Source organism: Lacerta agilis, chromosome 15, assembly GCF_009819535.1.
Source record: "Lacerta agilis isolate rLacAgi1 chromosome 15, rLacAgi1.pri, whole genome shotgun sequence".
Taxonomy (NCBI): domain Eukaryota; kingdom Metazoa; phylum Chordata; class Lepidosauria; order Squamata; family Lacertidae; genus Lacerta; species Lacerta agilis.
In genome coordinates, this window is record NC_046326.1 from 33,914,162 (window position 1) to 33,935,049 (window position 20,888).

The 20,888-nt window shown below is 45.9% G+C and overlaps 1 protein-coding gene across 1 annotated transcript in view; it reads left to right on the forward strand.

Annotated features, from left to right (window-relative positions):
• Positions 1–13,672: 13,672 nt before the first annotated feature.
• GALNT17 (polypeptide N-acetylgalactosaminyltransferase 17) overlaps positions 13,673–20,888 on the forward strand; it is a 117,699-nt gene continuing 110,483 nt past the window's right edge. Inside the window, exon 1 of the mRNA XM_033171736.1 lies at positions 13,673–14,482. Coding sequence (XP_033027627.1) covers positions 14,245–14,482 — 238 coding nt within the window. The 5' untranslated portion in view covers positions 13,673–14,244. The remainder of the gene's footprint in view (positions 14,483–20,888) is intronic.

Here is a 20,888-nt window from a genome sequence, read left to right on the forward strand (position 1 = left end):
GGAATGCCAAGAGTGTAAGCAGCTTGTTTTGTCCCCTGGTGTGATTACAAGCTATTTTTGTTGTTGCTGTTGTTGTTGTTGAAAAAGTAGGTTTTCCTTGCAACGTTTGGTGGATCTGTTTTCGTATCCCAGTATTCTCTGCATTCAATTAGGGTAAAGAAATAATTCAGAATATGGCTTCCCGCCCTAGGCCTTGTGAAGCAGAAGCCGATATGACATCATTAGCATTTTGCTTAACCAAGGGACATTTCCAAAATGAAAACGGGACATGCTTGTGAGAGCAAGTGTAATGCCGTGGTTAGAGTGGTAAACCTAGGAACTGGGAAACAAGAAATCACCACTTGGCCACACAGGCATGGCATGGGTGGGACGAGAGGGGCAGTTGCCTCAGGCATATATATATATTTTTAGGGTGCATTTTGCTCATCATACTGTCCCTGCCAACCCCGTGCTGCTTTGCGAGTCTGATCCCACACCCCAGCCTCACAAAGCAGCATGGAGCTAGCAGAGCATCAGGAGGACGCAACAGGCATGCACCCTTCCAATCAGCCCGATCTGGGCATTTGGATTGGCATTTGGCCCTCAGAAGCTTGTCCAGAAAGAAATGTGGCCCTTGAGCTGAAGAAGGTTCCCAACCCCTGGTTTTCACCAAGGATAACTGCACAATAATTGCACTTTCCCAACATGCTATTGCTTGTTGCTGAAAGCTACAGTAAGCACAATTTTTTCTGCATTGCTGCATGGTGGGCACAAGGGTTAGGACCTTTTCCATGATTGACTTGTGGCTGTGGAACATAACTTCACTCCTTTCCTTGCTAACATTCATTTGGGCTCTAAATGTTTCCCTTCCCAATTGCTTTTAGTGGGGGCGTTTAAAAGGTAAGCCTCTCTATTTTCATTAGGACAGCTGGCTGACGGAATTGGATTAGAAGAAGTGAAGTGTTTTGCTGCTGCTATTATTACCAGTGTGTTGCTTTTATACAGTTTTAAACTTCTTATATGTTGTGTAAGTTGCCATGGGAAGATAATATATTTTGAACAGTGACCCAAAGTTGAAATAAATAAAGGAACGGATGAATTTGGTTGCCAGTCTTCCACTGATTGTAAAAACCGTCAGTTTGTGTGTTCTTGTTAAAGATTCAAATCGGTCAAGTATGCTCTGGAAGCCCCCACTGTAGAAGGCTCCTTGGTGATAGGTGACAGCAGGATGAAATGGTTACCTTTTAGTATTTCCTACTGTCGTTATCCCTGCATCTGGATCCCAGCATGCCCCTGAGGTGGCTCCATAGTTGGACGAATTACAGATCATTCTGCTCATGGGAAAATCCTTGACACTCCATTTTACATTCTCCCATGCCTGAGAATGTGGTTCTCCCATCATCCTTCAAGTCTGGGGGTGACTCCCTCATAGCTTTCCCTCCTCCAAAGCCATGCAGGAGCTTGTAATTGCCAAATCAGTTATGGGCCCATTAAGGGACCTTCCAGGGGGTGGAACTACTTAAGATTGGATCCTGCAAGCCATTTTAAAACTTCTTATGATTCTGGTCCTTTGCTGAAGCAACATCTTTACACAGCTGGAGCTATCCATGGTACTGATTGCTGCCAAGACTAAGGCAATAGTGTTAGCTTTGTAATACCTAGACTTACCTATACCTAGACTTACTGAAGCCTGGCTAACTTTTACCACATCTGCTTAACTGGACCGGAGTTGATCCCACTTGAATCTGCTCTGCTCAGCCTACTTCTTTCTTTAAAGGTCCCAACAACATCCCTTGAGGTAGGATCACCAATTGGAGCACTAGTTCTCAGACAGGGCCCAGGGAGGGCATGCAGTCTACCATGGGCACTGCTGGGGCTCCATGCCCTAACTCACATATATTTCTGGGCTTCTGATTGCAGAAGATGAGGGTATTGCTTTTGTTTCATATTATGGCATGTATTTTCTGTGTTTTTATATTGTAAATCCATCCTGTGATCTTCAGATGAATGGCAGTATAGAAATTTGACTACTACTACTAATTTAATTACTTCCCAATCCCTGTTGGACAAACATACTCCAACTTTAGTTTTTCTATCTGATTTGATGTGATCCTGGTTTTAAAATATGGCTCTTCCAGCATCACATCCAGTTTGGCTCTACCAATGTAACATGTGACGAGGCCCTAGTTTATTTACTGTTCAAGGCCCGTTACAGTTTTATGTGCATATTTCAGGGATAAATGAAAGTGAGAGGAAAGCAGTGCAGACCAAAATACCAATACAAAAACATGTCAAATCTCATTCCAACATCTTTCCACCCACTTAACGTGGGTTTGCAAATAAATTCCAAATATTTTAGAGCTTTCAAACACTCTACCACCACTAATCAAATTCTGTGCTGCTTTTGATTTAAGCAAGAATAGCTTCTCTGAAGGTGATTGGCCCGGTATTAGTTTTTCACCCACCACTGCAGCAAGCATTTTGCAGTCCTGTGGTGCAATAAAATTTATGAGGAGTTTTACAAGCTTTCTTAAGCATTTTCTTCCTTGGGTTGCTGTGGGGGGGGCAGTTAAAGACAGAATGCAGCTCCACAATCTTTTCATCTGATGTTGCTTTGTTGTTTCAAGTGAGGTACTCTTAGCAACTGATGAAGCAAAGACCAGGAGTTGCATTAGAAGCACCTGTTGTCTGTGGACTTACAGGTACATGTTCACCAGCATTCTGTTATGTCCCAGGGCTAGTTAGGAGACTCATCTCACAGCAGGTCCAGAGAATACTGCCTTGCAAACAAAATTCTTAATTTATTTCCAACACAGCAGTTCTCTTCAACAGGAGAAAATAAGAATTAAACATGGGAACTATGTTTTTAATGCACTCGGGTCCTGCATGCATGCTTCCTTTTGAGATCTGGTTGGCCACCATGAGAACAGAATGCTTTATGATATAGGTCAGTAGCACGATCCAACCAGACAGGATCTTCTGTTCTCAAAGGACTCCTGTTCCTCTCTTTCTTACTTTGACCAGTGTTGGATGCAGACATGCCTCTGCTTGCTCCAGCTTTAGGAACATACCTGAAGGTGGTTATACTGTAAATATACGTATTTTGCCTTCATAGCTTTTACTGCTGCCATTACAGTGAACCAATGCATGATTATAAAGTAAGTAAATATTCTTTTAAAATTTACTTTGCAAGTTGTTGCCTGATTCTTTCTTAAGTGGGGGAAGCAGGGGGAAGCCAGCTTCCTTCGCTAGGAGGACTTGCTCAAAATAAAGCTTTATAGTCTAATTCCCATGCTTTTAATATTGCTGCAAACAGGAAAAAAATTCCGCAAAGCAATGGAAGTCTGGTCCGAGGCCTCACAAGACCTTGGAGATGCTGTCTGAAGCCTTGCAAGACCTCGGAACCCACCAGAAGTCAGGTTCCAAGGTCGCTTGACTTGTGACATCATGGTGCATACGCTGGGCACCCATAACCTGGGCCCAAGTCGGCGCCCCTGTTGCAGGGGGCTGGACTAGATAATCCTTGTGGCCCCTTCCAATTTGATGATTCTAACTGGTTGTCTGATGCCGGCATATTAACTACAAGCAGCATACTGTGTGTTTTTTTTCGACTGCGAAGAAACTGCAAATAAATTTCAGAGAGAGGGTTTAAAGATGGTTATAAAAAATTAAAGAAGCCAGCAACACAGCAAAAAACAAACAAAGAAAGAAAAAACATGGCACATTTTGAAGACAGATAAGTAGGTCAAGAAACAGGAGGAAATGTGTTTATTCTGCATGGAAGAGTTATAGAACACCTGCTTTTGTTTTCTTTGATGCCATCATCTATGTGGGTGGGCATTTTAGAACATGGGTGATGACCTGGTATCTGGGTTTAATGGTAGGGAGTTATTGACACACACACCCCGGTTAATTTTATGTGCAGTGTGTAAAATGCTGTAATGAACAGCTCACTTTCCTCCTGTCTTCTCTTGTGCAATGAACCACGTTTGGGGCTTGTTTTTTGTGGGGGGGGGAGTGGGAGGTGACTGCTTGAAATGTAGAATGCTAAAGTGAGTGGGAGCAGTGGGGGCTGGTGGGGAACATCCAGCCTATGGGCCAACTTTTGCCCACAATACCATTTCCCCTAATGCCACTGAATGGACTCTGTTTTTTCTAGTGTGTTTCCTATGGGGAGGAAGTGGCAAAACAGACCTCTGCAGCCAACAGGATTGAACCCCCCTACCCTTCTGCCGAGGAGAGGGTTCAATCCTGCTTAGTATGGCTGTGTGCACCTGCTGGGAATGGGCATGTGGAGCCAAACTGCAGTGTGGGGCTCTTTGAAAGCCCCTTTGCAAATATCACTGCACTGATGTTTAAACCTCAATAAACTGTGGAGTTTTAAAGAGCAGTGTGGAGCTCTTTGCAAAAGGGCTTTCAAACAGCCCTGTGCTGTGCTTTGCAGTTTCAACAGCCAGGGCTTCAAAATGCAACATGAAATGTTGTCACTATGATGTTAGGTGATAGACAGGTTGGGGGCTTTGCCCACCTGTCAAATTTGGCCCTCCAAGACTGGAGAGAAAGGAATCCGGCCAACTGGACAGAAAGGATTTCTCTCCCCTCTTGCAGAACTGGTAGCGCAGAATACTGGAAAGCCAACTTGGGTAAAGTTTTTCGTGGAATTATACACATGAATGAAAATAACCTACAAAACCCCCATCATTTTAAAGGAAAATGCTTTGCAAATATGTGCAAATTAGGAAAAATTCCCACTGAAATGCTGATGAAATTTCATGACGACTTAAATTCAGTTCCAGCATTTATTTGTTTATTTTAAAAAATTGGAATAATATGAAACTAGGGTTGCCATGTGTCCTCTTTTTCAGTGGTACAAAATGAGACAAATTGCACTTATTTGCTTTGAATGACCATCATAGCATTCTCCTTTTTTGCTCCTCAAAATTTGGCAACCCTAACTAAGAGAAACTGAAATTGAGATATTTGCCCACCCCTATTTGTGAGTTCTTTGATTCTGTTCACTGCAGGGTAGAAACAATAATATCTATGGGAAGCCATTCCTCCTCATCATCCCATTCCAGATTTAAGGGAAATGTACAGGTGAAACTTGAAAAATTAGAATATTGTGGAAAAGTCAATTTATCTAAGCAATTGTTTTCATTAGCTACTGGAGTTTAATATATGACATAGACTCATGACATGCAAAGCGAGATATGTCAAGCCTTTGTTCATAATAATTGTGATGATTATGGCGTACAGCTGATGAAAACCCCAAATTTGAAATTGTTAATTTGGGGTTCTTATCAGCTGTATGCCATAATCAACACAATTATAACAAATAAAGGCTTGACATATCTCGCTTTGCATGTCATGAGTCTATCTCATATATTAGTTTCACCTTTTAAGTTGAATTACTGAAAGAAATGAACCTTTCCACGATATTCTAATTTTTCGAGTTTCACCTGTAGAAACCCATCAGAGCAATACCTGGAGAGACAGGTACAAAACAATAAGCTCTATCTCTCTCCTGTGGACTCTTAACTGTGCAAGGGCTGTGATTCTCCACAGCCATTGCTCTCCCTAACAAAGAAATGGAGGATTTAAAGAGAAACAGGAGACCGGGAACATCTGCAAGCAGTTGGGATTTGCTAAGGGGGTATTTGTTACAAAGGCCCTGCATGGTTTTAAAGCCCAAGGGACGTCTGCTTTTTGTAAGCTCTGATACTTTTAGGAGGCACAAGTGCCTTGGAAAGTCGAAAACGAATCAGACAAAATATGAGCCTTCAGTATTAGGCAAAATACAGCTACTTTTGGAAGAGCGTACAAGACAACCAGGATCGTGAAGCGCCTCTGAATATCAAGTCCTATGAGGAATGCTTGAAAGAGCTGGCTATGTTTAGCTGAGAGAAGAGAAGATTGAGGGAAGGCAGGATAACGGCCTTCAAATATCTGAAGAGCTGTCATTCAAAGGATGGAGCGGGCTTGTTCTCTGTTTGTTTCTTCGGCTCTTTCGGCCTTGCAGGCCAAATTCGACAGGTGGGAGGGGACACCCACCTGTCAGTCTCCTGGTATCACAATAGCATCAAATGCAAGGATTTCAAGGCATCTCGAAAGGGGCTGCTAAAACGAAAGGTATCCCCCCCTCTATTTTAGCAGGGCTTTCAACGCGAATGCCGTGGGGTTTGCCTCAGAAGCTTTGCTAAAGACATGAGGAACAACCTTCATTTTAGCAAGGGATTGCAACGCAAATCCCTTCCTGAATCAGAGAGGGCTTTGCATGGGATCTGGCTGAACTGAGAAGGACTTAAACCCCCACTGCCTCATCAGCTAGCAAGTGGGGGTTAAATCCTGCTGCTTTGGCTGTGTGTCCATGTTCCTGCTCAGAACAAAATTGTGCAGCCCCTGCAGGATTTAACCCTGCCCTCCTGCCCATCAGATGACATAACGAGAGATGTTAGCAGATGAGCAGGTGGAAGTTATTTGGTGAAAATGGCCTCAGGATGGCTTGGTGGCGCAGGATTGTCCCATGGGCCTGAGGTCCATTGTCCTCCCAAACACACACACTAGAGGGCAGGATTAGAACCAATGGGTTGAAACTGTGTGGGAGCAAGATTTCAGCTAATTATTAGGTCCTGATGGTAGCTTCCTGATGGTAAGAGCTTTTCAGCAGTGGAGCAAACAGACTTGGGAGGTGCTGGGCTCTTCTTTGCTGTACATATTTTAAGCAGAGGCTGCACAGTGATTTGGCAGAGGTGCTGTAATTCAAGTGTTGCCAATCTGTCCATCATCAGTATCCCCCATGGCATCCACAGAAGACCTCACTAAATACTTCCTCAAAAATCTACAATGCAAGAGAGACTGTTTTGGACTTCCTGCTCAACTCCTATTGGCTCAGGCTCTCCTCTGTTGAACTCACCCTCTTAAACATGCCATATTTCACTGGATGCCAAGATTGGCCATCTTCTCTGAGAGGTGCAAAGAGCTTCTCTCTGGGAACAAATACGACCATGGCTTTTGCCCCACACCCAGAATGAAGGCTCAACAGCAGGTATCGAGAGCCAGTGTGGTGTAGTGGTTAAGAGCGGTAGACTCGTTATCTGGGGAACCGGGTTCGCGTCTCCACTCCTCCACATGCAGCTGCTGGGTGACCTTGGGCTAGTCACACTTCTCTCAGCCCCACTCACCCCACAGAGTGTTTGTTGTGGGGGAGGAAGGGAAAGGAGAATGTTAGCCGCTTTGAGACTCCTTCAGGTAGTGAAAAGCGGGATATCAAATCCAAACTCTTCTTCTTCTATTGGTCAAAAGATTGGTATTTATTAAAATGTAACAAGGAAAGCTTGCACTCATCTCAAAACACAGATGTTGGCAGGCAACCTAAATGGGCAGTCACCAAAGTAGCCTAGACGAACTCCATCACCCAGTTCTTCACTTTTAAGAGGAAGTTACGCAATCCTCCACTGGGGTGGAATATACCTATCTCCAGCTGATTGTTTTGTGTGGTTTATTTCTCATTTATGTCAGGGGGTATTGATGGTGGTGTGCCAGCCGTACTTTGTGATCCTTTCTCGCTTTCAGATGTGGCAGCCATTCTGTTAGGTTGCACAATGACAGCAGCTGTTTTGTGGTTGGCACCCATGGTATCCCCCCCAAAAAAAAATCTGAATGTGCCCACTGTTGGTGGAACTTGTTGTGGTTGTGTCCTGCATTGTAGCTCCTGCATTGAGCAGGAGCTCGGACTGGATGACCTCCAAGTTCTGTGCCAACTCTTAACATTCTAGGATTCTAAGTCAGAGAGGGATTTGGTTCTAGGGAAGAGAGGGAGCTGGCAAACTTTTTCCTGGCAAGGTTCCTCTACTTGTTTAGGTGACAGGTATCATTGTATCCCTGCAAGAAGCAGGTTTTATAGAGGACTTTGTACTCCAAGAAGTTTTAAGCGTTGTTTTTTTTAACTGATTGCGTTTAAAACAGTGTGTATATTTATTTGTGTTTTATGTGCGCGCCAATAGGCATTTTACTGCATTTGCAATGGCCCATGCCTACAGGCAATCAATATTGATTGGATCAGACTGAACGACTGCTCGAGAAAGCTGAAGATCTAGCAAGTGGAGCTTTACCTGGTGGATTTCTATCTGTCACAATCTGCTAAATAGGCCAGGAGTCTTGGCTGTGGTTTGTGTGTGTGTGGAGTTGGCAAATCTAGGACAGTGCAGACGCCATCTGGAAGAATGAGAATTTTTGTTATTACTTATTCCATTTATAGAATGTGTTGTGTCACTTTGGTGCCGTGAAAAGTATGCATGCACACGGTGGAGAAAGCCACCCCATCCGAGAAAAGGTGGCAACAGAAATGCTGGATCCATATATGGCAAAGCCATCCAACTTCAACAGTTTTTCTTTCCTTTTCTTTTCCATATGGAAGTTTCAGAGGCTTGCTCTTTTCTGTTCTCCCCTCTCCCCCCACCCCAGAAATTCCATGCAGTTAAAAATATGCTAGAGACTCGCATTGTCCCCCAGTGCTTTGACTGCCACGTGGCTGCTCTTGTGAGATAAACAAGTCTGGATGTGATTAGAACAGTTTTAAGCTCATTTTACTGCAGCAGACTTGAGTTGGGGCTGACAGTTCTGGAAGCTGAAGTCATTTTTATATCCACATTTCAAGCATTTTTGTTCTAAAAGTAGCTTTGGTATTCTTCCTCCAACATTAACCGCCCCGCTCCCCCCCCCCCCCAAAAAAAGCACCAGTGCTCAAATCCCAAAGAATTCACTTGATTCTTGGTCACTTACCAGTACCTTTCTTTTAACCCTGTTGGGCAGTGATGGAGAATCTGTAACTCTCCAAATGTTGGACTCCAGTTTCCATCGGCTGCAGCCAGCATGTTCAGGGATGGCGGCGGGGGACGGCTTTTGACTTCATGTCGTCTTTTGGCCAGAGGTGCTGTCCTGAATGGGTTATTGATCCACTTTCATGAGAATGGTTTGGTCAAAGGGATGGGCCTCATAAAGTTCAGGAGGAGTTGCAGCAGCTATCGTCCTGGGTGCCAAGAGTTCGTAATTGTCTGGTCTGAGATATTACAGATGGGGCTCAGGAAAGGTCTTCTTTGTTGGTTAATAGTGGATCTTATTTCGCACATTACAGAATTTGACCGTCTACTCCAACTCCTCCTGAACTTTATGAGGCCCATCCCTTTGACCAAATCATTCTCATGAAAGTGGATCAATAATTGTTTGCGATTTGAGCACTGATGCTTTTTAAGTCAGCACGTGAGCAGAGTCATATTTAAGCACATAGCTCCCCCCCCCAGAGAATCCTGGGAATTTTTGTTGTTAAGGGTGCTGGGGATTGTAGCTCTGTTGGGCAGGAAACTACAGTGCCCAGGATTCTCTTGGAGGGGGGGAGCTGTGTGGTTCAAATGTAAGGTATGCAGCCTAACTGAGTTTATGCTCAAAACAAAACAAAACAAAAAATTCCTTCTAGTAGCACCTTAGAGACCAACTAAGTTTGTTCTTGGTATGAGCTTTTGTCTGCATGCACACTTCTTCAGACCAACACGGCTACCTGCCTACCTGTAACTGAGTTTATGCTGACTCCTTTGTGGGCAGGGCAGTCGATGGGTCAGGTTGGCTGCCTTGGTGAGCAATCAAGGACACAAGCACAGTGAATGTAGATTCAGACTTCCCATTCATTGCTGATTGGTTCAAGGAGAAACAGGAGGGGGAGCCAGGAGTTTCAACCCCCCCCCCCAAACACTGATCAATGGGGGAGATGTAGCTCTTGAAGGCTCCCCCTCCACCAAATTTGGTAAGTGAACAGGAAGTTCAGTGAAAGACACTGTTTTCCTCTACTGAATGTGTATAAAGGCTAGTGAACATTGATTGTGCTCCAATAATCATGACGATTATGCCGACTTGGGTGAAGCCCATTTAAACATGTGTTGTTCATCAGTGCTCAGATTGTTGGAAGAAAGTTTGCAGAGGCCATAAATTAAATCCATAAACTCTGTCCCTAGATTCCCTGCTGGTTAACCAATTCATACCACTTAGGCGTTCAGAACATTAGAGAAAGCAGCTCTTCTGCCCCACCCACTTCTGGAATTCAGACTCTCTCTTTTTTCTTTTTTTTTGAGGAAACTGTCTATTTTAGGGAAAGGCCACTTTTAAATGGGTTTGTATTTCAGTCATGTCTTTATTTTACTATGCATACCTACAGTGTCATAAAAATGTATCAACACAGTGTACAACTTATTAGAATATAATCAGCAAAGAGCACCACCAAAGGCAAACAATATAATAAATATAATATATAGTATAGTATAGTATAGTATAGTATAGTATAGTATAGTATAGTATAGTATAGTATAGTATAGTATAGTATAATAATAAAGGCCCTATAAATTATATCCATATATTATATGGATTTCTGCACCACTTGGGAAGTGTGTAATATACAATATATATAATATAATAATATATATAATGTAAGTCGTTTTAACCTTTTTTAAGAAAAGAAACTTTTTTTCTTTTTTCATGAAAAAAATTAAATATGATGGCAGAGGTCTCTCTTCTCCCATCACTCTGCTCACTTGTGGTGCTTGTGTAGGTGAATATGTGTAAATATGTCTGAACGAGTGTTTATCACAGTGGATATGACTATCAAGGTCTAATATCACTGCCAGCTATGCTCTGTCTCAACTGTTGGAGGCAGCCCGCGCTTCTACATTCCAGTTACTGCAGGAGCAGAGAGAGCTGTTGCGCTCAGGTCCTGCTTGAGGGTTTCCTAGATCTGGTTGACCGCTGTAACAACAGGATGCTGGACTAGATGGGATCCCATTGGCCTGATGCAGCAGGCACTTCTTTTGTAAATTACCTCCAGGATCAGAGTCAGGATGCCTATAAGTTGCAGAGGAACCTAATTGGGGAGGGCATGGCTGCCCTCCTGTCCCGCTTGTGGGCACTGTGAGAAGAGGATGCTGGACTAAATGCAAGAGCCGCCTTTCCCATAGGGCTTAGTGGTGCGTCGTGCCAGGGCGCCAGCAAGTGGGGGAGCTGCGCAGCTTTGCCAGCAGCCTCCCCTTTCCCTGCACTCCCGCCAGCTGCACCCTGCCAACAATATGGCTGACGGACGTGCAGCTTGCCTCCCAAACCTCCTTGGGAGGAGGGCGATCCCTGCAGAGGCTTAGGCTGGAAGCTACACCCCGCCAACCATATGACTGGCAGGCGCGCAGGTTCCCTTCCAAACCTCTGCGGGGATTGCTCTCCCGCAGCAGCATGGGGGAGAGTTGCTCCCCTCCCCGATGGCTGGCAGTGCGCAGCTTCGGCCCCCCCCCCCATCCGTGGTAGTTTGGGGGTGCTGGGTGCACCCCGGCGCAGCATCTGCTAATGACAGCCCTGACTAAATGGGCCACTGGCCAGCAGGATCTTCTTCTGGCTCCACTCAACTTTGGTTTTTGCTCCATCCTCTTTGTGCCTTGGCAGTACCTACCACTGGTGAGCACCCAACTCCCATGCAGTGGCAAAGCATGCTTTAATGGTGCCCAGGGCTCACACGTGCCAGGGGGCGGGCGCAGAGCAGAGGGTGAAAGGAGCCCGTTGCATTGGTCAGCCCAGCCCTGCCCTTGCCACCGACATCACTGGAGCGACGCTAGACCTGAGCTGCTTTGCAAGGCTGGAACGTTCCCAGCTTCACAAAGCACCACCAGGCCCTGCACCACTTTGCAGACCGCACTTTCATTCATATATATATATATATATATATATATATATATATATATATATATATACACACACACACACACACACACACACACACACACAGCAAGGCAGTATACAGCACAGAACACTGCAATTAAAAGCACCGGTGAAAGATTCAGTAAATATTGGTTGCTTTAAAAAGAAATTCGCACTGCGGAGGCCTGTCTGTATCACAAAGTTTTTAGGAGCCGTCTGAAAGGAGGTGTTGAATGACCTCCCCTGGCAAGGAGTTCCACAGGGCAGAGCTTGCCACACCAAAAGGCTGGGTGTCCCCTAGCAGGAGAGATTGGATCGCTGCAAAGCAGCGGGGGAAGCTTTCGTCACCATCTCAGGGTTTGTTTATTTTTTAAAAAACAACCTGGGTATTTGCAGATAAAGCTGTTCTTAAGAGGAAAGCTGCCGGGACTGGTTTAAAAGTTGGCAACCCTCAGGGGTGGGCGAATAAGCAAAAACTGGTGTGCGCCTGTGTGTCGAGGTGCGGGTGGGGGGCGGGTTAAACCTCCTCCATAGAACCCCTCTCTTTCTGCCTGCATGCAGCGTTTGAGAGCATCATTTCAAGCCCGGCCTCCAATCGCGAACCGGTGGCCAATTCCCCTTCTTTTCCCCAGCCCAGGTTTTCTTTGCAACGCCTCCTTTGAGCCATGCAAGGGGGATTTTGTTCTCCCCCTTTCCTCCGAGCACAGTGAAAGCGGACGACTCCAACGGCGGCTGCGATGGGAAGCTGCGGCCGGGGAGCGCAACGCAGGACCATCAAGCGCGCAGGCACCGCCGCGATCAGCACCATCGCTGCTGCTGCTGCTGCTGCTTCCTCCTCTTCTTCTTCCTCCTCGCTCGGGCCCCGGAAGATCCCTCGGAAAAGCTTCGTGGAGGCCACGATGACCTGATTTCCCGGGGTACCGCCCCCCCATCCTCCTCTTCCTACACATCCTCTTCTCCAGCCTCGCCACCATTTAGATATACATCCTTTGCGCACCGGAGGCGAGCTGCGGGGTGGGGTGGGGGGTAGCCGCAGCACCGAACCCCCCTCGGCGGGAGAGGGAATGCGCGTCTGGCGAGCCTGCGAGGGGCTGCGACCGGGGAGGGGAGAGCGAAGGCGAAGAAAGGCGGCGGAGGGTCCTATTATTAGCAACACCTGCTTCCGCCTCCCCCCCCCCTTCCCGCGATGTCGCTTTCACATCCAGAGCGCAGGCGATTCCCATTCTAGCTGCGGGCGCTGCGCCCTAAAGACCAATTAAAAGCATCTCAGAAGGGGGTCCAAGCGGAATGGGAACGCGGGGCTGCTGCCTTTTGCTTCCATATTTTGCCTCCTTTTATCCGTATCTTTGTTAAAGTCACTTTCTCTCCTCTTCTGTCTCTCTGCAGCTTCTCCCTCCCCCTCCTTACGAAGTCTTTTGTCACTGTCTGTCTGCACGTTTCCTCCCTCTCCCCCCCCCTCCGCATTGCCTAACAATTAGATTTTTGAGCCCGTAATTCCCCCCCCCCCATCTTAAAGTATTGGGAAAGAGAAGCGAAGAGACGTGTGTTTGTTTGCTCTGTGCGCCCCTGTCTACCCCCCCCCCCCCGTTGTTGGAGAAGCAGGATACAACCTTTCTTGGGGGAATGTCATCCCTCACACCACCTGGTCCCCATCATAAAGTCTGAAAGCGTCCCAGTAACCCCACTTAGGCTTCCCCCCCTCTCCCCCCTCTGTGTCTCCCCCTCCCTGTGAAAGTTATACTGTCACTTGCCATTCTTCCCTGTTTCCTATCTTGTTTTTCCTGCAACCTTTGAGTCTCTTGCGAACTGAGCCGATGCTGTATTGGATAAGGTTCTTCCTTGTCCAACTATTGCTTTATTTTAAAGGAACCTCAAGGGTTGACCCACAATCCTGGGGCTTCCTTCCTTGGTCACTTGGATCTTCTGCTGCCGCCAAGTAAATTCAATTTCGAAGACCACGGGAGGAGTACAAAGCTTCTGCAAGGAAGTGGAATCGTTTCCTTCTGCAAGAGTTTTCATGCAAGTCTGAGCTGTTTGCCATTCCGAAATCCAGTAGCTTCAAGGGGCTCTTGCTGGCAAGTGGGTGTGTGTGTGTGTGCAGCTGCTGAAGAGGTCTTCCAGTATCTCCTTCCAATAGGGATTGGAAACTCAAAGGACATTTTCAAAACCTCCCTCCTTCACTGGGACCTGCAGAGAGCAATGTTTGGCTTTCTTTACAGGAGCAGGTGCACCTATTTCTGGAGTGGCAGAGCTGATCTGAGCTGCCTTTCAAGATTATCGCCACCTGCAAACATTTGTCGCTTCCCCTTGCTGTGAATAGCCCAGCTGTGCAAGCTGGAAAAAAAGGAGGGAGCCTTCCCACAAGGACAAGCTGATGGGGAAATGTGTTCTTACCTCCACCCTCCCTCCTTCTCCTCCACCTCCTCTTGCTCCTAGTGAAAGCAGCCAGAGAGCAGGTCATCCGGGTTCTGCTTCCACCCTTCTCCTTTGGTTATTGCCCAAGTAGTCACCTGAGTTGCATCTCCCACTTTGGGCAGTTCTTTGATGGCTTCTCTGAGGAGAGTGAAAGTCCTGCTGGTCTTAAACTTGATTGCAGTCGCTGGGTTCGTCCTCTTCCTGGCCAAGTGCAGGCCCATCGTCGTGAAGGGTGGGGACTCCTTCCACGAAATCCACCCCAGGGCAGAAGTGTCCAACTTGACTGCCCGTGCTGGAAACCCCATTCAGGATGCAGTTTTGAAAAGGCTGTCACTTCTCGAAGACATTGTCTACAGACAGCTCAATGGTAGGTGTGCACCTCCTTTTTTCTCCTTCTAATCTTGCTTTCTTTCATCTGTACCTCTGCTATGGTTAGACCTGCTTTAGGCTGCAGTGCAAAGAAACTGCTGGATGATGTGGGATGAGTTGGGAAGATAATATAACTAAAGGCCAGTGTGTAAGAGATGTATGAATGGGCCTCCAGGTTCCACCCCGGTACCAGCTGCTTGAAAGATCAGATAGCAAGTGATGGGACAAGTTCCTATCTCCTCAGCTGCTTCCAGTCAGAGTAAACATTACTGGGGCTATATAGACTAATAGTCCTAATGCTATAAATGGTTAGGACAACTATAAGGCATCATGGTGCATAGTTAAATTATGGAATTTGCTCCTACAAGTAGCAGTGATGGCCACCAACTTGAATGGCTTTAAAAAAAAGTATCAGACAAATTCATATAGGAGAAAGTGATCAGTGGTTGTTATTTCTGATGGGTATGTTCTACTTTCACACTCAGAGACAGAATCATAGAATAGCAGTGCTGGAAGGGACCCCAAGATTGATATAGTCCATCTCCCTGCAATGTAGGAATATGCAGTTGTCCCATATGGGAATCGAACTTGCAACCTTAGCATTATCAGTGCCACACTCTAACCAACTGAGCTATCCACTCAGATAGCTGTTGCCTGTGGGCCTTCCATGGGCATTTGGTTGGGCACTGTGAGAACAGGATGAGGAACTAGGTGGACCCCCTTTGACCTGATCCTGCAGGTTCATCTTAGGTTCTTAATTTCCAATGTTTTGAGAAGAGGCTGCAGCCCAATCATAGAGCACGTGTGTTGCTTGCAAATGTTCCCAGTTCTGCCCTTGGCATATTCAGATTCATACTTGCATCTAAATCCCTGGAGAGACATTGGGAGTCGGTGTACATCAAAAAGTGTGGAAGCTATGGCCTTCCAATGATGCTGGACTGCAAACCCCCAACAGCCCCTGGAACCATGACAAATAGTCAGAGAGGATGGGAGCTATAATCCAACATTAGTTCCTTTAGGACTAATTGCAGTCGTTAACAGTCATCAACAGGTTTTCCACACCCATCAGCCAATCACCCATTCCCACCACCCTTCTGAATAATACCCTTCCTCACTCTCTCACTATATATAAGGGTCTGGTGACTTCTGTTTCAGTATATCTGAAGAAGTGTGCATGCACACGAAAGCTCATACCAAGAACAAACTTAGTTGGTCTCTAAGGTGCTACTGGAAGGATTTTTATTTTTATTTTTTATTTTGTTCCAACATCTGGAGTCCATTATCTTATTCACTCCTGATCTAGGTGGGCCCAATGATCTGACTTGGTAGAAGACAGCATTCTACGCTCCTATATGTTAAATCCTGCACTCTCTCTCTTTTCCTTTGAAGTCTGGTGAGGTCTCCCAGATGCTAACAAAGCATTCCAAGCTTGAAATGAGCAGGACATTTTCCATGAGCTGAAGATGTGTGCTCTTAAGTGTGGTGGCTGCTTTCCACGTATGTTTTTGTAGATACCTACTGCCTTCACTGGGACGCTGGTGGCGCTGTGGGTTAAACCACAGAGCCTAGGGCTTGCTGACCGGAAGGTCGGCGGTTCGAACCCCATGACAGGGTGAGCTCCCGTTGCTCGGTCCCAGCTCCTGCCCACCTAGCAGTTCGAAAGCACATCAAAATGCAAGTAGATAAATAGGTACCACTCCGGCGGGAAAGGTAAATGGCGTTTCCGTGCACTGCTGTGGTTCGCCAGAAGCGGCTTTGTCATGCTGGCCACATGACCTGGAAGCTGTACGCTGGCTCCCATGGCCAGTAATGCGAGATGAGCGCCACAACCCCAGAGTCGGACACAACTGGACCTCATGGTCAGGGGTCCCTTTAAATTACCTTATTGCCTTCACTACAGTCCTCTTCCCCTCCCCCACTCAAAATCATCTTTGGGAGGGGGATAATCTGTACACACAGTGGTTTCAACATGTGTTCTCTCTCTCTCTCTCTCTGTGAAAACCCAGCACAATTGCCTACTTCTGAAGCACAGAAAGCTTTAGAGAACCTCACCAAGCTTTCAACTGCAGCCATTGTGCGTTTGCTTTTTTGATGCGGACTCCCTACAGGCAAAGTTAATGCTCACTCTTTGTTGCGTCTGTTGGTAGCAAAAGGGGGGGGGGGAATCTGCCAGGAGGCAACTATGTTCTATCACTTCAGCAACTTGGCAATAGAAAGGAAGCCACCCTTGAGTAAAACAGATTTTCCTACCCTGGAGTAATGGCTTCCAGCATGTGTTCCTCTTCCCCAGTCCTGATAAGATAATCACTCAGGTGTGATTTATGGAGCACTTCTTTGAAATGCCTGGGGCCACAGCCCTATGCACACTTAAGGAGTGGGGGTTAATCCTGAGTAAACATGTACAAGTTCTGCCTTCACTGTCGAGGCAGTTTGCCTCTGAGTACTAGTTGCAGGGAATTGCAACTGAGGAGGAATGGGTGGTGCTGTGGTCTAAAGCACTGAGCGTCTTGGGCTTGCCGATCAGAAGGTCGGCGGTTCGAATCCCCACGATGGGGATGAGCTCCTGTTGCTCTGTCCCAGCTCCTGCCAACCTAGCAGTTCGAAAGCACACCAGTGCAAGTAGGTAAATAGGTACCGCTGCGGCGGGAAGGTAAACGGCATTTCCGTGCACTCTGGTTACAGTCACGGTGTCCCTTTGCGCCAGAAGCAGTTTAGTCATGCTGGGCACATGACCCAGAAAGCTGTCTGTGGACAAACACCAGCTCCAGTGCCACAACCCTATAGTCGCCTTTGACTGTACTTAACTGTCCAGGGGTCCTTTACCTTTACCTTTTACCTGCTTGTGGGCTTCGCATGGGCGTGTCTAGTTGACCACTGTGCGAACAACATGTTGGAGTAGATGGGCCTTTGGTTTGATCCAGCAGGCTCATCTTCTCTTAGTGATTTTATGACCTTAACCATATGCTAAGTATTTCCCCCCTGTGTGTGTGTGTGAATCCTGGGATAGTTGTGTTCCTCTCTTGGCTCCCATCCATTTCCTTTGAAACCCTCAACAAATGTCTCTGTATTAGAAAGCTGCATATGAATAATGAGGCTTTACCTCAGAAAGGGCGGGGGGGGGACGGTCTTGCCTTAAGCCTGTCACTTTCCCACTTGGTAATAATGTAAATAGGATTGCCCACATTTTCAGACTAAAGTATTAAGACAGGGATGATGGCGGCACTATTTCTCTGTGGAAAAACACCAGTGGGGTGTCTACACCACTGTACCTCAAGAGAGATGGAATTTGGAGAACACGGTCACATCACGAAGCAAACTGTATGTTAACAATCCAGATGGAATCCAGAAAGAAAACAAAAACAATAATAATTTATTATTTGTAAGTCGCCCATCTGACTGGGTTACCCCAGCCACTCTGGATGGCTTCCGAGCAAATTAAAACACAATACAAGAAATTCTTATAAGATTTTGCTGAGGAAACAGAACAAAAACAATGTATAATCTGAAGAGAAATGAACAGTGGTTTTTACCTATTTAATTCAGGCATGGTGCATAGCAGGGAGACATTCAAGCAACCATACAAAGGAAAGAGTCCCTCAGAACTACATAGCTAATCGGGGAGTCAGCAAGCATCATGCCACTCCATCTGGTTGCTAAAAAACACCTCCCCCCCATCAGCTGACCTACTGGAAACAGAATTAACTATTAAGTTACAAACTGAATGATTTCTGCTGTTCTGCTTCAACAAATTATGTAGGTCTTGTTCATGGCATTTGACTGCTACTATATAACATGAAGTTCCGTGGACGGCTTTCAGTAAATAAGTAACAAAACAGTTGAAATGCAAAGTAAGACACAATACAATTGAAAGGGGGATGACTATACAACAAAATATGTCGTATTTATTGCCCCCGTGTGCTAACAGGATTTTGTGTATGAAAGTTCACCACCTTTTGCATGATGCCTCCTGCTAGCAGGAGGCTGGTGTGTTAGCTGAGACTTCAGTGGTTGCAGTCATGTGATCAGAGTCAACAATACCATGCCTCAGTGGAAGGGCCCCTCCAGATGACTTATTTATAGAGCATTCTTTTATTCTCTTGCACAAAGCTTACGTGTAGGTTACATTATATCCAACCTTTAGTTAGCATTTGTTCATGGGATGGTTATACCACAATAAGCATTCACTTTCATTTTATCCTGATTCACTTGTGCTTCCCAGTATTCATTCATTCTTCCTACACTTTTAAATGCATCTCTCTCCAAAGCACAGAGGGCCAGATTATTATTTATTAAATGTGGTTTTGTTGTACTAGGGCAGACATGTCCAAGCGGTCTATTGCGATCTACAGGTAGATCGCTGGGTGTCCCTGGTCAATCGCGGGTTGATTGCGTGATCTTGGGCGATCTTGGGCAAGTAATCTTACATTCCCCTCTCCCCTGAAGCTAGTTCCGTCTTCCGCCACCACCTCAGCAGTGTACAGTGGCGTCGTTGGCAACCGGAAGTAATGTTCGCTTTAGCACTGCATACGATATTAATCGTTGAATAAAATGAAAGCTCAGCAACTGTGGGTTCCCCTCCTTAAAAAAAGCTCAACAACTCTTGGCAATGACAATGGGTGGATCACTGCCAGTTTTATTATACAGAGGAAACTCGAAAAATTAGAATATCATGGAAAGGTTAATTTCTTTCAGTAATTCAACTTAAAAGGTGAAACTAATATACGAGATAGACTCATGACATGCAAAGCGAGATATGTCAAGCCTTTATTTGTTATAATTGTGATGATTATGGCGTACAGCTGATGAGAACCCCAAATTAACAATCTCAACTTTGGGGTTCTCATCAGCTGCACGCCATAATCATCACAATTATAACAAGCAAAGGCTTGACATATCTCGCTTTGCATGTCATGAATCTATCTCATATATTAAACTCCAGTAGCTAATGAAAACAATTGCTTACATAAATGGACTTTTCCATGATATTCTAATTTTTCGAGTTTCACCTGTACTTGGAGTAGATCACAGTTGCTATAGAGTTGTACCTGCCTGAACTAGGGCAACCATACCAGCCAACTCCTAGGGGCCACGGAGGCTTCAGCCCCTACAATAAAATATTTGAGGGGGCCAGGCACCCACAAAGTTGATGGGCATTCCCATTCAAATGGTTTGTGAGCACTGCATCATGTGATGGATTATGTGGGGCAGGGCTTACCTGGCCCCCATAATATTTTATTCAAGTTGGTACCCCTGAGAGCAACAGAGCCCTTCCACCCACTTAAACTCTATACCTAAAGTTCCAGTAGGCACTTGATTCTCTCTTGCCAAATACCGATAATCTGGAGGTGCCCAGAGGCTGTGCAAGATCACCTCCCAATGTCTTCCATTTTAGGCTTAATATGCCTGAGCAGCACAGCATCAGGGTTAGAGCGTTGGACTAGGACCTGGGAGACCCGGGTTCAAAATCTTACTTGGCAATAAATTTTGCTGGGTGACTTTGGGCCAGCCACTGCCTCTCAGCCTAACCTACCTCACAGGTGCCACAGACAGAAATCTTACCCAACTCTTGCATTAAAATCACCCAGGAGGGTAATTTTATCCTTCTTAGGTGTCTCTGATAGGATGGTATCCAGCTGAGAGTTAAACAATTTTTCTTTGATATCTTCATTGGCATCCACTCTCTCAAGGCAAATCTAAAAAAATGTAGTATAAACACCAACAAGAGGGAAACACTGGCCTGTGAGCTCTCCAATTGGAGAATAGCCTTTACCAAAGGTGTCATGGGCTTTGACGATGCTAGAACTCAGGACACAAGGGAAGGCGGCTGCCTGGTTTCAGTTGGCAGGGAGTTCCAAAGTGTATAGGTTCTGCCACAGTTAATGATTGACAGCTAAGGAAGGAGTGTTTCATGGCACCTGTAATGATGTCAGTTCCACAGATCAAAGTAGTCAAGTGGGCAGATATGGGGCAAGGTTCCCTCCCCTCTCTTCTGTTTTCTCTGGTGCATCTGGGGGGTTTATTTGTATGTGATTTTAATACTGGGTTCATTTACAGGTTGGTGATGTGGGTGTTAATACAGTATTTTATGTACGGTGTCTCCAGTTCATCACGCATAGCTGTCAACCTTTCCCTGTTTTTAAGGGAAATTCCCTTATTCCGAATAGGATTCCTCACAAGAAAAGGGAAAAGTTGACAGCTATGAGTCCATGTGTGGTGTAGTGGTTAAGAGTGGTAGACTCGTAATCTGGGGAACCGGGTTCGCGTCTCCCCTCCTCCACATGCAGCTGCTGGGTGACCTTGGGCTAGTCACACTTCTCTGAAGTCTCTCAGCCCCACTCACCTCACAGAGTGTTTGTTGTGGGGGAGGAAGGGAAAGGAGAATGTTAGCCGCTTTGAGACTCCTT